At 34.8% G+C, this 17,067-nt stretch overlaps 1 protein-coding gene across 1 annotated transcript in view; it reads right to left on the bottom strand.

The window, feature by feature from the left end:
* Positions 1–1,191: 1,191 nt before the first annotated feature.
* Smad2 (SMAD family member 2) overlaps positions 1,192–17,067 on the bottom strand; it is a gene marked incomplete in the record, with an annotated part of 85,385 nt that continues 69,509 nt past the window's right edge. The window contains 5 exon segments of the mRNA XM_013510523.1: positions 1,192–6,333; positions 8,204–8,348; positions 8,532–8,669; positions 11,138–11,350; positions 12,504–12,557. Of these exon segments, the coding sequence (XP_013365977.1) occupies positions 6,210–6,333; positions 8,204–8,348; positions 8,532–8,669; positions 11,138–11,350; positions 12,504–12,557 (674 nt within the window).

Consider the following 17,067-nt stretch of genomic DNA (forward strand, 5'->3'; position numbering starts at 1 on the left):
AATGAAAATTTCACTGCAAGAACAGGGACTTTAGCTAGACTTCTGTTCTTACAGAAAAATGCTAAGAACAAACTTTATGCTACAGCATTGTAAAGGGCAGAACTTAATATAGAACTAAAAATGTAGCAAGTTACCTAGTGACTAACGTTGTAAAGTAGCCAAGAACTTTGAAGCCACAGGGAAAAAGAAGTCAATTATAAAATGGGAAATATAGACTATTTAAGTATTTCTGTATTTCTAAACCTTTAATTTTGTGCTTAAAGCAATATATTATGTTTATTTTTTTATTTTTTGTCTTTTTGAGACAGGATCTCGCTATGCAGTTCAGGCTGACCTTGAGCTCACTTTGTAGTCCAGGATGGCCTTGAACTTGCAATGATCCTCCTGCCTCAGCCTCCTGAGTGCTGGGATTACAGGCATGCACCACCATGCCCGGCGAAAGCAATATATTATTCATTGTTTAATAAATTATCATTTTAATTAGAAAAGGAAGCAAATCCTTAATTCCCACCCCCCCCCAAAAAAAAACTGGAAGTTTTGGATGACAGTCTTTATTTTGTTGGAGGGTAGGAGAATGTCATTTTTCTTGAAAAATTTAAAAGGAAAATTGGAGAGTTCTCTGGGTGTAGTTAATCCTTCTCACCTAAAATACCAATGGCATTATTCTTCTAAGGGGTCCTTACATCTCAAGCATTATAATGAAATTTTGGGTCCACTATGGTCCTTATGGTACCAAGCCAACCAATACGGACTTTAAATTAAAGTGCTCTGGCTGTCCCCTGTAGGTCAGGGATGGCCCAAGGAACCTTGGAAAATCTATTTCCATTGAGCTCAACTAAGGGTCTTCACCTTGAGGCTATTGCCACATACAGGTAACTTTGATCTTTCCAGGAACCTGAAGCAGCAATCTTACTGGTGCAGGTAAGGGGGCAGAGAAAGAGACATAAGTGAAGCACAACCTAGTTATTTTTAAAAAGAGTTAACCCTAAGCTGGTACATTCCAGAGGCCACTGAACTGGATGTATAATAATTTAATGAAGGGGTATTATAGGCGAGCTTCATCTGATTTTAATGATTTCCACTTGTGATTCTTGTCATGCTGCCTAAAAATAGCATATTAACTGGTGCCAAATTAGGCCTCTGGGAGAATTTTGTAAAAATTACACTGATGGTCTATGAAAGGAAAATGTCTGCAAGCAAATTAAAAACTTTTTATTGAGATCTCAGATTTAAACAATAGATTCACCACTGTTAAAATGACACTGTTAGTTTGCTATGAGTATATATGTGTATTTAAACTTATACACATATATTACATACTATATTTCCTGCTAAAAAGTTTGAGGCAGTTCTGCTATATATAAAGTTAGCTATAGTATCAAAGATAAAACAGTTCCTAACTCAAGAAACTGCATGAACACATGAGACAAGTTCTTATCATAAAGGCTATCATGAGCCTATTATAGCTCACATTTCCTGGTTGTGAGGCTCAAAACACAGGAATTCTACTCTAAAAGAGAATTTCTCTCTCAATCACCACACATAAAAGGTAGTATGAACAAACAAAATATTCTGAAAATATGAAAAGGAACATAGAAATGGAACACAATAGCAGGATTCTAACTCCCTCTGGAGACCACACACCATTTTCATCCTGATTGTTCTGAATACAAAACCCAAATATGCCCCAAGACAAAACAGGGCTAGTATTATAGGGAAAACACTGGCTCCAACCGCCACAAAGCTCATAAGCTTAAATATAACTTAAATAGATCTGATAATTTGCTACTTGCCAGTCACAAAGACAATGAAATGCAGAGAATTTCAGAGACACTTGTAAGATTAAAGCAGCAAGCCAATCTGAACAATATCAACCTCCCTGGTAAAGAAATGAGGACTTGGGATATAGAAAGCACCTTCCTTTATGAGTAATAATAAAGTTCAAAGGAGACATATTGTGACGTATGCATATAAAGTATGGTTGACAGAGAAGGCAATCAGCAAGTACCACATGGATACATGTCAGCAAGAGAGGAAGAACAAAATTCAGTTGAGGAACACAAAGGTTTTAATGAAGCGCATGAAAGGAAAAAACAAGATAATTCCATTTGTTTAAATATGAATTCTTTAGTTAAAAAAGAGGAAAGAACTCAGTTGCTCATGTCCAAAGACTGAGTTATCTAAAGAGCTGGGGAGATGGCATGAAGAGAGGGCAAATGGAATATTCAGCTTTTAAAGCAAAGACTGCACATAAAGAGATTTTAAGTACAGAGAAGATTGTCTTTTATTATTTTATATCCCACCATAAACCCATCCCACGCTCAGACCAAGAGGGTGCCTAGTACCCAATAAATGCTCGAAGTGTTTAGTAATTTAAAGAAAGATAAGACTTTAAAGGTATATATGCGCAGTTTTTAGAAGAGGTAGAGAAACCAACTGGGTATATGCTTTTATTTGATTTTAACTAGCAAGAGACTAGAGTGCTTTTCATGTTCAAAGTCTTATCCTCGATGCAACTGACAACAAAGGCACAAGTAAAGGGAAATTAAAACAGTTTTAATAAAGAGGAAAACCTGACAAGCTGACAATCTTAAGACAGATGAATCAAACAAAACTACATGTGGTTTAAGGTAAAAAATATAACTAGATATTAAATAATCTGCAAAAATATACTTAGAACAGAGAGTAAGAGTACAGATTAGGATCTTCACCCTTTAAGAAAAATTAGATTTCCTTCTGGCAAAGTGACAGGTCCTGAGAGCAACAGTAACCCCCAGAGGACTAAGACCTATTTGAGGGCTTGGACCAAGCTTAGTCATCTTTTTATTACTCAACATCTATCACAGTGGCTAGGTAAACAGGCATCAGTAAGTGTTCACTGACTGAATGTATACAATAATGTATAGTCAGTACAACTGGTGTGGTTCAGACTTTTAGGAAAGCTTCTTTAAACAAAATGAAAAAAAAAAAAAAACAAAACACAATTTAGTGGCATTGTAAAAGATTGGCCTATATCCAGTTATATTTCTAAACCACTTATAAACACTTTCCAAAGCTTATTTAAAAAACAATCAATGAAATAATTCTTTCAAAAGAGATCTCACACACAGCTCCACTATAAAGTAAAATAACCTGCCACTGGTTGGGCCAAGATCAGTGGGAACTCCCACAGCCTCCACATCCGAAGCCTGCCATATGGTGTCACTGGAGCCACTGGAACCACTTAGACAGCAGCAAAGCCATCATGTTCTAAGGGCATTAAACTGAGAATACCAACAGTGTTGTGCAGGATAAGTTCTCAATAATGTTACTAATTTAAATAAAGATGAAATTCAACAGAGGAGATTTTATGGTTTGGAAAAAAAATCACCCCTTCAATGGAAAAATGTCAACAAAAATTAGGCAACAAAATACTAGACAAAATATAATGCAAAAGCCAGTATCTCAAAAACAAGTATGATCATTAAACATATTCACACAAACGTAATCATCACCATGATGAAATTAATTGCTCAAGAGGTACAACTGCTCAATACAACAAGTGTTTACTAAGAGTTTAGTCCTGGTTTCATACTGTACAGAAAAGTCCCACCTGAATTGTGGAGATGTGCTCCACTGTTGAAATGCCATTGTTGGCACTGCTTCATTTAACATGTAACTGCCAGGATCTTCTACTGCTTTCAAAGTTGTTCTTCGTCCCTGGGACTATTCCCCAGCATCAGTATACACTTTCTCAAGGATGTAGAAACTTCCACTAATGTACAGAGGCTCCACTGAATATCACCAGCAGGCCCCACCACGATAACACCTGGGACATTTACTCTAATCACAAGTTAGGCAGTAGAAGTAGTAATTAGTGGGCAGCAGGATGTCTGCAAACAAGCAGATCATTACATTGGTGAAAATTTGCACAAGCATGGGTAGTTATACCATATTAAGTGGTACTGACCTGGTGCAAATAAATTTTATAGCAAAGATTTGAGGAAGAAGATGTATTAGTGAGAATGACACACAGCAGTCTATCACAAAATAAGGCCACCTTCAACATGTTATAAACTGTAGAACCATTCTGATCTTCAAGTTTGGATTTGTGGAGAGGTTTCTGTATAAAGAAAGCATGACCACCTAATAGTTTCCTTTAAAATGTGCCTTTGCACTTGATGCTGTTCTCTTCATCAGGAGTGCTTTACCTCCCTCGGTTCTTCACATGGCTTGCTGCTTCCAGGTCAGGTGTGAGCTCGAGCATCACTTCCTTAGAGGCCTTCCTGATGATGTCCTATCTGAAGCATCTCATTTGTTATTCTCTAACACAGTACCCTGTTTATCTCCTTCACAGACGCATGGATGATTACGGGTAGAGTAACTGCTGTCTCAGCAGAGGCAGGAGCTGTAGCTGTCTTGTTCACCTTTACCCAAAGGTTAAGAAAGTTCCTGGCACATAACAGGTGAACAATAAATATCTGCTGAATGAATAAAAAATTACTATACCAAATTTACATGAACACATACATATACACACAAATAGGAAAATGGGGAGTATCCGATAAAAAACAACCCAATGCTGACAGTATCAAAAATGATACCTGTACATACAGGTGAATATGGTTTCAAAAAACAAGTACCAAAGGTTTCTATCTTCAAAACTATGAAAATTTACGAAAAGAGATCAAGAGTGGTTATTTTCCGTTTCTACTGAGATGCAAACAAGAAAGGTTTACACTGCAATCTGTCAACATCAGACATAATCATTATTTGCTGCAGAATGGATGACCAACAGAGCTCTAGAACTTTCTCTCACTGCAGATCATAAAATATGGTCAACAACATACCCAAGATTAGTTAAGAACAGCTCTGATATCTAATTGTAGGCTAAAAAAAAAAACCCAAAAAACAAAACCCACTAAACAGCTTCTCCCCCAATTTTTAAAATTCTGAACTGGTAACTATGTAAAATAACATTCAATTTATAAATTGAATACAACACACTTTAAAAACAGATGGCCCTTATCTGCTGATCATACCTCAGCATCTCTTTTCTAGGTATTTTGCAGAAGCAATTACATTTACAAAAGGTCCATTTCATAATACAATCTGGTAACTAAGTCAAATGAAGCTACTCAAAGGGCAGAAGGTCTGCTGCTGAAATATCTTAAAATACCTTTCAAAAAGGGTACTTATATTTATAGACTGGCTTTAAAAAAGGATAAATATACTGAATTCTAGCACATCCCTGAAAATAATTATACTGCCACTTGTGCATTCTTTATGAGGTGGAAGGTTAAATCAATAAACCAATAGGTTATACAAGTCAATTAGCATCTGCTGAAATCTGGTTGTAAGATAGGGGATTTACTCATTTACTGGACTCAGAATTAACTGGTGCCAGCAATATCAGTGCAATTACCAGCAATGATGTCACACTGCACTGTTTTAGTATCAGAACAAAAGGGGGATCAAGAAAAGAAGTTTGGAAAGGTTTTCAATATGGGTTTCTTATAATGAGATTTAGCAGTAAATAAACACAAAAAGAACGACTGTTAAGCCCCACTAAACACATTAAGGTCAGAAATTTCAAAAGTGAATCCACTTTGCTTCCCCTAAAAGTTTATTTTTGGTAAAAGGCAGAAAAAATTAGTTTTTCTACAAGGAAAATCTGCTTCTAAATGATAATTTGAAAATCTTAATATATATATATTATATATTAAAAAAGACAAAAATAACAGAAGTGAGAATAACAGATTAGGTACTGTAACTTTAGAAAGGCTTGTCTAGATCAAGAAGTAGCACGCACGCACGCGCGCACACACACACACACACACACACACACACACACTCTCTCATTTATGCAAACTAAAAATGTATGAACAGCACAATACTGCGATACTGGGTCATGATACATTACCTGTACACATAACTACTACTGTTATTAATAAACCTTTGGGACGTTCAGTCTTATGCCCAACAAGACACGGTTAAGTCTGTAAATCTTCTCTTTCCCCTTTATGGGAGGGCATTTCTAGACACTAATTTTCCCATCTAATATTCAAATATAGGAAGCAGATTCCACAAGGTGCTTTAATTGATGAGACCTCAAGTGCTGTTTTCTCTCTGGAATTTTTGGACAGCAAACAGTCCACGGGGACCATACACAAATACTATGACAGAAGAGTTGTTAAGTCTTTTGATGGAACTTGACTGGTGATGAAGTTTTATGACATGCTTGAGCAACGCACTGAAGGGGATCCCATCTGAGTTAATACTTTGTCCAACCATTGTAGAGGTCCATTCAGATGAAGTTCAATCCAGCAAGGAGTACTTGTTACTGTCTGCCTTCTGTGGGAAGAATTACCATAGTGAAATTAAAGGGAAAGATGGCTACAATCAGGTACATACATTGAGAACTTTTAAAAATGTAAAGGCTGTATATGTAAAAACTAATTTCTTTTGAATAACTATTAATTTTGGATATTCAACCATTATTTTGAAACATTCTTTTTCCCTTCAAATTAAAATTAGTATGGCATCTAGTTATTATTTACCATCACCTAAAATGGGACACCTTTGAGAGAGATTATAGAGATCATTAACAATCAAACTAAGAGGAGAAATATCAACTAGGAAAGACCGTCCCAAGCAAACTGTGACACACAGTCACCCCACTAAATCCACCAAAGAATAGCAGACATTTAAATATCAAGAGTCTACACAGAACAGGGTTCAAACTTTTGCTATTATTTTGCTTTCTGAGAGAAAGTTTTGCTATGTATTTTTCAGGCTGTCCTTGAACTATGTAGCCCTGTCTCAGCCTTCCCAGTGCTGGAATTAGTGACATGTGCCACTGTGCCCAGCTCAAATTTAAAGTATATCAAAACAACACAGAATTTCTACCCAAGGTAAATCCTTACCATATAATGTTAATCAGACTTTTGAGTTCAACTTTCCTCAACAGAACCAATGGACAACATTCCTTTTAGTATTGTTCAGGCTTTTGATATTTGGTTAATAAACCAAATACCCGCCACCCCACAAAAAAACCCACACACCTTTAGAACTTCAACAAAAAGGCTACTCCCTGGGAGTCACAAATTATTCAATTACAGCCAGTCACTCCCAGGCACGGATTTTAGTTCTGCCGTTATTTATTACAGAGTATAAGTCAAGAAATCTGTTTTTGCTTCTTCAACCTGATAGTCCTTCAAATATGAGAAAAGTTCACTGCCAACTCTTCATCTCCAAGCATGTACAGATCCAATTTAAAACTGCATTTCCAAGAATGTTATTTTTCTATAGCCAATGATGTCAGTGCCCACTATGCCACTCAAGAGTTTTAGTGTGTTCCAGCCAATTTCCAATTGCACATTTCTGTATCTCTATGCCTGAAAAACTCTCTAGTATGCATGCACATGTAGCAAACAAAAAGAGCCAGGAAATGAACATCAGTTCACTGTAGGTAACAGAAAGTGAAATGTGAGTTAAGAGGAGACTACTTGCTCCACTGGTCTTAATTTATTTGTACAGTTTATTTTTCTCTGCTTTCTATACTCCAAACTAAATTGCGAGCTATTGTCCAGATTGTAATTTCCCAGGCCATCCATCCCCATCTACTGAAATCCTATTGATCTTTTAGAAATTAGGTCAGTGGTGGTGTACCCATGGCATGCATGCCACAGCCAGCTTTTTGTTACCATTCCAAGTTCTAAAAGGTTAGCCATCACTGACCTAGATCATGTGACATCTCTTACCAGGAAGTTTCCCATGAACTGAGGTGCCAAATACACACTCTTTTATGATATTTAATGGTATTCTTTATATTAAAATGTACATCTGTGCATGTTTTAATTACTTTCTACAGCACAATAATTTGCAACTGTTTTAAGTCTAGAAGCCTACAACTTTCTTTTTTTTTTTTTTTTTTTGTCTTTTTGAAACAGGGTCTTGATATACACCTCAGGCTGGGCTTGAGCTCACTTTGTAGCCCAGGCTGGTCTCAAACTCGCAGCAATCCTCCTGCCTCAGCCTCCCAAGTGCTGGGATTTCAGGCATGTGCCACCATGCCCGACCTTATTTCATTATTTTACACAAAGATCTGCTGACTCCACAACTTCAAAGAAAACAGACATTAACGAACTCCAGAAGATACAAACGAATAGAGTTTTTTAAAAACTACATTGTAGAACTTTAAGAACCAAGTAGGTATTCATACCGATATTCTGCTCCCCACCCTTTCACAAAACTCATTCTTATGGTGCACATTCTAGTTAGCTGATACACGGCTTCAAAACCCTGATTAACAGACTGAGCCAGAAGAGCGGCAAATTCCTGGTTGTTGAAGATCTTCAAGTTACAACCTAGGATTGAGAAAAAGTAAAAGAAACTGTGTGAAATAGTATCATTATAAGAAAAAATAATTTTAAAAGAGCTACAGGCTTTAGAATATGAGCATGCAAATCATGTCCTTATTCCTAAATTTTATTAGCAACCAGAAAAACTAAGCAGGTTGATGTGATACATTTACATTGTTGAGTCCATACCTGGTGGAATTTTACACACTGTTGCAGGGTGCCAGCCGTATCTCTGATTACAATTGGGGCTCTGCACAAAGATTGCACTATCACTTAGGCACTCAGCAAAAACTTCCCCACCTATGTAATATAAGCGCACTCCTCTTCCTAAAACAAAATACATATGGGGTTAGTTTTATAACACTTACTATTTCAGTGTGACTTTGGGAGAGTCTTCTTGGAAGAATTCTAAAATGATATAAAGTATTTCAATGACTTTTTTCATAGCTATGCCTTTCTGAAGTCTAACTTTGAAATAACAGTGTATACTTTTCAGTTCTTTAAACAATGATTTTATTTTTAAAATATATGCTTGTCAAAATATTTCAACAATTTAAAAGAAAGTACATAGTAAAATAATTTTACACAAGTTACATACTATTTTAAAATTAGTAAGAAAAACTGAGGTAATTTTTAAAGAATTAACTAATGTTTGGACAAATACTTTCATTAAAAAATCCCACTAAGATTAAGAAAAGGATAAAAACAAGAGGTTAAAAAACCATATATTATGGTCACAATCAATCTCTCCATATAAGCAGAATTAGCAAGAATAAATTATACTGGGATATTTTAATACTTCTTCAGGAATATAACTGAAGACACCAAAAAATTAGCTTTGGGGACATAAAATACCTGTGCAGGCAGCATTCTAAGCCAGCACCTAAGAGCTATTGGGTGTTGCTGTGAAGGGATTTTGCAGAAGTAATTAAGGTAGCAAATCAGCCTACCTTAACGAAAGGAGATTTGCTTACTATGCAGCAAAAGAAAACTACTAAAGACAGCCAACAGCCAGATTTAATAGATAAATATTGCCTTGTTCTTAAGACTATGTAATATTGTTCAATCAATCATGTACTCTTCTATCAGGAAAACACTAAGCCCAACAAGCACATTTTTCTGGTCATGTTCAGAGTGTACAGATGATCTAAAACTGCTACAACCTAAACTACTGTTGGGAGAAGCGAATATAGAAGAACCATCTGTTGAATTTTTATGCAAAACCCCAATTAAAACACAGAGCAGCCCAACTATGTACAGTCAGAGGCCTTCACCTATAATAATACACCAAGACTTGAGAACTTCCAAACAAATCCAAGTGAGACATCCTAGTCACTGTATTTTACAGTATTAAAAATCTTTTTTTGTTGTTTTGTTTTGAGACAGGGTCTCGCTGTATAGCCAGGCTGGCCTCAAACTCACAGTGATCCTCTTGCCTCAGCCTCCTCAGTGCTGAGATTACAGGGATGCACCACCACGCCAGGCTCAAAAATCACTCTTTGGCAATCAGCACTATTTTCACAGACGGTGATAGTTAATTCAAAGAAAATGGAAGCAAATCACTGTTAAAAGATGTTACTTGATAAGAGTGATACTTAATTATTACTGCCTCTCAAATCTTTTTCACTTCACTATTAAAATAGAAAACTGAGGACCCCTAAAAAGTTTTTTTTTGGGGGGGGGGGGGTTCTGGTACCAGGAATCAAACTCACGACCTTGCGCTTGCCAGGCAGGTACTGTGCCACTGAGCTAAATCCCCAGCCCCTGTAAAAGGTTTTGAATATGTGGATACCATTTATGGAAATTTACCATATTTGATACTTAAAACTGAGTTTTGCTCTTTCCTGTGTGTGTGTGTGGGGGGGGGCGAGGTATTGGGGACTAAACCCAGGAAGCACTGAACTACAATCTTCCTGCCTTCACATTAGTTGGAGTTAAAGGTGTGTGCTGCAGAACTCAGCTAAAATTAAGATTTTAAGATATGTGTTAATTCATTTAAAACTAAAACAATAAACTTTTTAATGTAAACAGTATATCTGTAAAACTGTTTCCAAAGTAAAGGAGAAAATAGCACTGTATCACAGTTTTGCAAAGTTCTTTATTGTCTGGCACAAAACAAGAAAACTGGATTCTCTTACCAGATTTACATTTCCTCTTTTGCAAAATCATGTGCTGCGTAGCTTCTAGATACTCGACCGTATACTTCTGAGAGTGGCACCCTAGTACCATTATGAAAACAGTTCTGATCCCACAAACTTGCTAAAGTTTTTGGCACTACCAAAGATCTCCAGACCGTATTTTGAGGTCTACTGAATTATATTTTGAACTACAGTAAGTGGCAGTTCTTGTTTTATATACCTAGTCTCAGATTAAAAGTGAGCAAATTTGACATAGTATATGAGCTCCTGGGAAAAAATGAGGAGATACAATTTTTTAAAAAGTTTATGATTTGTAAAAATCATAATGCCAAAATTTGAAACACAGCCATTTTATGAGATGTAGAGACTCAGCATGTTAATGTTATTTTAACACATATTTATTGAAGGATTAAGTATCAAGTGTGCCAAACAGAGATTAAGTTGAAGAAAAGAATCTGGAGATTAAAGTATCACCAGGATCTATTAAAAGCAGACCTATTAAAAGCAGTCAAGCCCATGCACTTATAACTGATGGCACTTAAACTGATACAGAGACAGCTAGGTTTTTACATCCAAGCTTTTCATGTAATATACCACATAATGCCCACATTATGTATACAGAGCATTGACTTTTCACGCAAGGAAAGTAAAACATACCTATATGTCTTCTTGTCATTTCTACTGTGGCATTTCGGTTAACATTGGAGAGTAAACCTAAGCAGAACCTCTCTGAATTTGATGGATCTGTAAATCCATCTACAGTCAGTGAGGGCTGTGATGCATGGAAGGTCTCTCCAACCCTCTGATTTAATTCATAATATGCTATTGAACACCAAAATGCAGGTTCTGAATAAGTAACTGGCTGCAAATCTGAAAAAATAAATAAGCGAAAAGAAATGTCATGTGAACAATTCAAGCTGAAAATAGACTGAACATCACCATTTTCACATGTTCTATGCCAGCAGACACTGGCAACAGTTTAGGAAGCAAACCTTACACCTGTAATGGTTTCCACAGATCATACTAGATTTTCAATTTTTCAAATGTCCCCCATCCCATGAGGTCACTTTATGTTGGACTGGTTTATCAATAGTTTTAGTTCAGTTTCCATTTAAATACAAAACAACCATAGGCCAGGGTAAATCCACTTGCCGTATTTAGTGTATTTCTAAAATACTGTACATAATGAAGTCAACTTCTGGCAGGATTAATATAGAATAAAGTCAGAGTGAAGATTAATGAGTCAAGTACCAATATAACAATTTTTTTTTTTTGCATTTTGCCTATTTTGACATGAGATTCTAGGTGAGTTACTACAGTTACAAAACATAGGAAATTCATGAATACCTAAGAACCATAAAGTAATACACAGAATATTCAAGTGGAAACAGACTATTTACAGGAAAAATTATATGTATATAAAAAACATAAAGATTATATGTATTTTATTTGTTGACTAAAACACAAGGAATAATGTGAAATGAAAAAATCTCTGATAATTTTGTAGAATAAATTGTAAACATGTAGAAGCTGAAGAGAAATTATGAGTCAGCAAAGTAAAATAAGGGTCAAAAATAAAGTACATGAATACCTACATATATACATATACATAACATACTCATTCAATCTCATACAAACATACAAATTATCTCAGATTCGAAATAAATATATTTATGTGATGTAATGTTTGCATATATATACACACACACACATTCATTATATTGTTACTACACAAAATATAAACATACCTACAGAATTCCACCTATAATACATTATAAAATTTTTGATGAAAAATGTGTTTCAATGAATAAAGATTTGTTTCATACATTCATTTGTGCCATGACAGAAGACTTAGTAATACTGAGACATGATATCAATTTTTTAAAAGCACTGATTTAAATTATTTGCATAATTACTTGTTTATTTCATTGATATCCCTTTCTCAGATGAAAACTAATTTTCAGAGAAGGTTTTTCTTAAATAGGTGATACAGTAAAAACAGTAGGGAATATCTGCAACTTACCCAAGCTATGATTAACAGGGGAGAGAGTAGTAGGAGACAGTTCTGCTGGAGATCCTAAAAGAAAATGAGAAAAATTTAAAATAGATACTGGTATATTTCCAGAACTTCTAGTCAAATAGCAATAAAATTGGTTGTCTGTGGCTGTAATATCACTAATAAAACACAGATAACTTAAAGTACAAGAATCCCAAATATGTAACTACTGTATTCAAGTTTAATTTAGGATACTTCAATATACAAAAGGCATAAATAAATAGTCTTGGCTTCTCACCACCCAGTTCCTCTTCCAAAAGATCTATTATTGACAGTCCCTTCTGTACAAGATACATAGTTCAAAATACTTCATGAACCATACACATGAATGCATTTGTTCTTCTGTATACAAACGGTATATGAAAAGGGAGTTCTGACCGTCTGTATTACTGATTCAAAAATTGTTCATTGAACAATTGTTCAATTGTTTATGTTCATGTTTCATCACTGTCTATGTACCTATTGGTGAGTGGCTTTTGATCTCTTGTTTTAAGAATTAAGACTATAAAGACTAATATGACACATTTTACCTACTTCCAAAAATACTTGAATGATACTTTTAACAGAGAAACTGCCAGGACAGAGTTTCTATAAAATTATAATAGATTTCGCTAAAATTATCATTTAGAGGTTGCACTGGTTTACATTCCCAGTAACAAAATAAATGGGGATGAGATGAATACTCAACATGTATAGTTTTAATTTACATTTCCCTTATAAACTACATTGAGGAGTTTTATGTTCTTTACATTCTTTTTTCTGAACAGTCTGTTTCTTTTTTTGTTCATTTTCCTGTTGTACTAATCAGTTTTCCACCTGATTTGTAGAAGGCTCTTTATGTATTAGAGATATTAGTTCCTTCCTGGTACAGTCTGCAAGTATTTGGTCACCTATTTTATGACTCATTTCTAATTATGACTATGCAGCTTATACTGGAGTTCATGTCACAGTTTAGTAAAGAAGTGGTGACAGTGAATACTGTCATCTTACTCATGACTGTAAGATAATACTTGTGGCATTTTCCTACCAAGCATGATAGTGACTTTGAAGCTAAGAGAAAGAAAGTTACTTATTTCAGATTTTTGATGGCGAGATTTGCATGTGTGCTATGTTTCTAAGGGTCTGTAATCTAGGTAATGAAACTTAAAAGCTTTATGTCTTTCAATGCTTTTTAACAGTTAAATTGCATCGTTAACAGCATATTCTTTTAAAGTTCTGTAGAATTCTCTCGTGACACTGCAGTTGACATTTTTGGGTTACCAAAACATTTTTCCATTTCTTCCATGAAAGTTGACTCATTAAGACAGCTCTATTTCTTGGAATCAGTTTTATTTACTAAGTTATATTTTTTCAGAAAATTATCCAATTCTGTTTTAAGTAAACAAGCTAAATCTAATCAAGAAAATGAGAGAGCATACTTACACAGAATAAAAAAAAATGAACAAATAACAGAAAAAAATTATTGGAACTACTTCACTCAATTCCATGCCAATAACATTTTAGAACACATTTGTAAATGTTAAATAATCATATTATAATTATAAATACAGGATCGATTTTGCTGATGATCATTCTCTACACATTCAGGGAAACTTCATCTAAAAGAGCATGACCAACATACAGCTCCCAAACTTCAAACACACAGTATGGCACAGTTATGGAATAAGTGAGGTCAGAAGACTTTATGGAGTCCTTCCTATCACATACTACCACAGCCATGACATAAAAAGGCAGGTAACAAGGGTGAAATGGCAACCACTGGATAAACAGATGAAAAAAGAGAATGTATAATTATTTTTAGAACACAGAACAGTTTTCCCTAACACAATTAACTTATCTTCTTTGTTCCTCAGTTTGAAAAATCTGTTGGCAAGTCACAACAGGTACAACTAAGAAAGGTCAAAATATATTTAGAACAATGAACTAAAACTTACTGCTGTTTCCTGAAGCAGAAGTAAGATAAACAAAGCCACTATTAGAAATGGAAGAAACTACCATATTATTTGTACCTTTTAACTGTTTCTCTATTACATATTCATCAGAAGAGACCAGTAAGGCCATAATTTATTAACTTAAAACCAATTAAGAGCCCAGTGAGATGTGACAGAGAGTCAGATTTACAGATTACAAAAAGGGTCATTACAAAATTTTAAGAATCTAAATTACATGAACAGAATTTTTTTTGAAAAATCAAGAGATAAGTAATTGATAGTTAAACTGAGTACTATACACATAAAAATGCTGCTGCTGAAGTTGAAGCCTTACAAAAGGCATTCTAGTTGGGAGGGTAATAAATATTCTATTCCAGCTAGTTTGAATCAACACTGTCTATCACATACAGCTAGAACACCCAGAGAAATCATTATGCACATATCTTTGCACATTAGATTCACATACATTTGTGTTATACATTTTCCAAAGAGAAATGTTCATTATTTTTATAAACAAATGGATAAATAAACACCAAAAATGTTTAGTCTCACCAAAAATTTCTGAGTTAGTGTTTCTTTGCACTATTATCTAATCTGCCACCGCAAAGGACTTAAAGAGAGAAGGTATTATTTACCTTTCTTTGGGTCATGGATAGTACAATCACACTCTTTTTGTCCACTGTTCTATTAACTACTGTCTTTTTGCCTCTTGATTTATTTTTAAATTGTGAAGTCAGCTGTTAGAATTGGCATGTATTTATAAACATTACCCTCACATTTCAGATCTGTTATGGTGTATCTTTCCAGATGACATTATGTTTCTTTTAATTTTCAAAAGTAATTTTAAGTTCACAGCAAAACAAAATGAGAAGTACCCAGATTAACATATATCTCACACCCACACACTCTCACTACCAAGATTCTCATAGTAGAAAGGCACATTTCTTACCATCAAGGAACCTAGGAGGACAGTGCATCCTATCATCAAAATCTACAGATACTGGTATTAAAGCTCACTCTTGGTCTTACACTTTAAGTGGGCTTTGATAAACATATAATGATATGGGTTCACCATCTCTGTTATATTAGAATAGCTTCACTGCCTAAAAACATGCTCTATACTTCACCTAGTCAATATTCCCTTTTCTGTAACCCTTATAGTTTTTACTTCCATAGTTTCACCTTCTCCAGAAAGCCACACAGTACAGTACGCAGTCTTTGCAGATTAGCTTATTTTACTTAACAATACACATTCTTCCATGTCTTTTCATTGCTTTATAGCTCATTTGTCCTTAGCACTAAAAACTACTGCACTGTTGGAATGTACTTCAGTTTATCCATTTACCTATTAAAAACATCTTGTTGGCTTCCAAATTTTTGACAATTATGAATAAAACTTTTCTAAACATCCATGTGCAGGTTTCTGCATGAATATAAGTTTTTGATTCATCTGGGTTAGTATCAAGGAGCAAGATCATAAGGCTGTGTGTGTTAAATAGAATGATTAGTTTTTTAAGAAACTGCCAAACTATTTTCCAGGTTAGGATACCTAAGGACATAGAATTGAGCATGCTAAAAGAAAAACCAACCAAAACTTTAATGGTCATGCATAGCCAACTGGAACTGAGAAACCCCAAGCTGGTCATTAGCCAATTCTTATATGAGTGTGTGGTAGCACAGAAAATCTTGGGCAAAGCTAGAAAACAGTGAGATATTCTATAGTTCTGTTATATTTATATATTAACCCTACTGAGGAAGGGGAATGATCTACTATGAAACTTGAGACAGGGCTGGGGATACAGCTCAGTGGCATAAGCGTCTGCCTGGCAAGTCCAAGATCCTGAGTTTGATTCCCGGTACCCAAAACAAAACAAAACAAAACAAAACAAAAAATGAGATAAAAGAAATGAGATAATCTGACATGAAAGCACCAAGTCATCACTCATCCAACTCAAGTCCTAATTACAGGGGAGAGATTTGCTCCTTAACTTATCAACCAGGAAAAAAAAATGGGTGGGTCTTTCCAAGGGAAAGTATTATCTGTATTACCCTACATTACTTTTTTATGTGCAGTACTAAGCAGCAAATTAAAAAACATGAAACAAAGTAGGAAAATCATAATTGTAATCAAAAGATAGAACAGATAAGACACATCTACAGATGATCAGATAAGGACTTCAAAAAGAAAATTATAAAACTGAAAGTTAGAATATCTGAAATGAAGATTTAATTGGCTTAACAGCAGACCAAAGTCAGATCTATGTATACATTATTATTTTATTTTCAACAAAGGAGCCAAGGCAAATCAATGGAGCAAGAAAAGTTTCTTTAACAAATTGCAATGAAGAAATGTCTGCAGAAAACAATAAATGGTAAATGTGAAGCACTGTATTTTTATCCTTTTCAAATGTTTTTTAAGAGTCTGAAGCTAAAGCTAAAGTAACATTGCACTTTGGGGTTTAAATATATTTATTAAGTAAAATATACAACAAAAATACAAACCACAGTGGTACATGAATGTAATTCTAGCATTGCAGTTACATTTGATAGCAAGTTCTGAAGTATTACAACTTAAGCAACCTTCTAGGTAAAAAGTACTA

This window comes from Chinchilla lanigera, unplaced genomic scaffold, assembly GCF_000276665.1.
Source record: "Chinchilla lanigera isolate Chin_1 unplaced genomic scaffold, ChiLan1.0 scaffold00001, whole genome shotgun sequence".
Taxonomy (NCBI): Eukaryota; Metazoa; Chordata; class Mammalia; order Rodentia; family Chinchillidae; genus Chinchilla; species Chinchilla lanigera.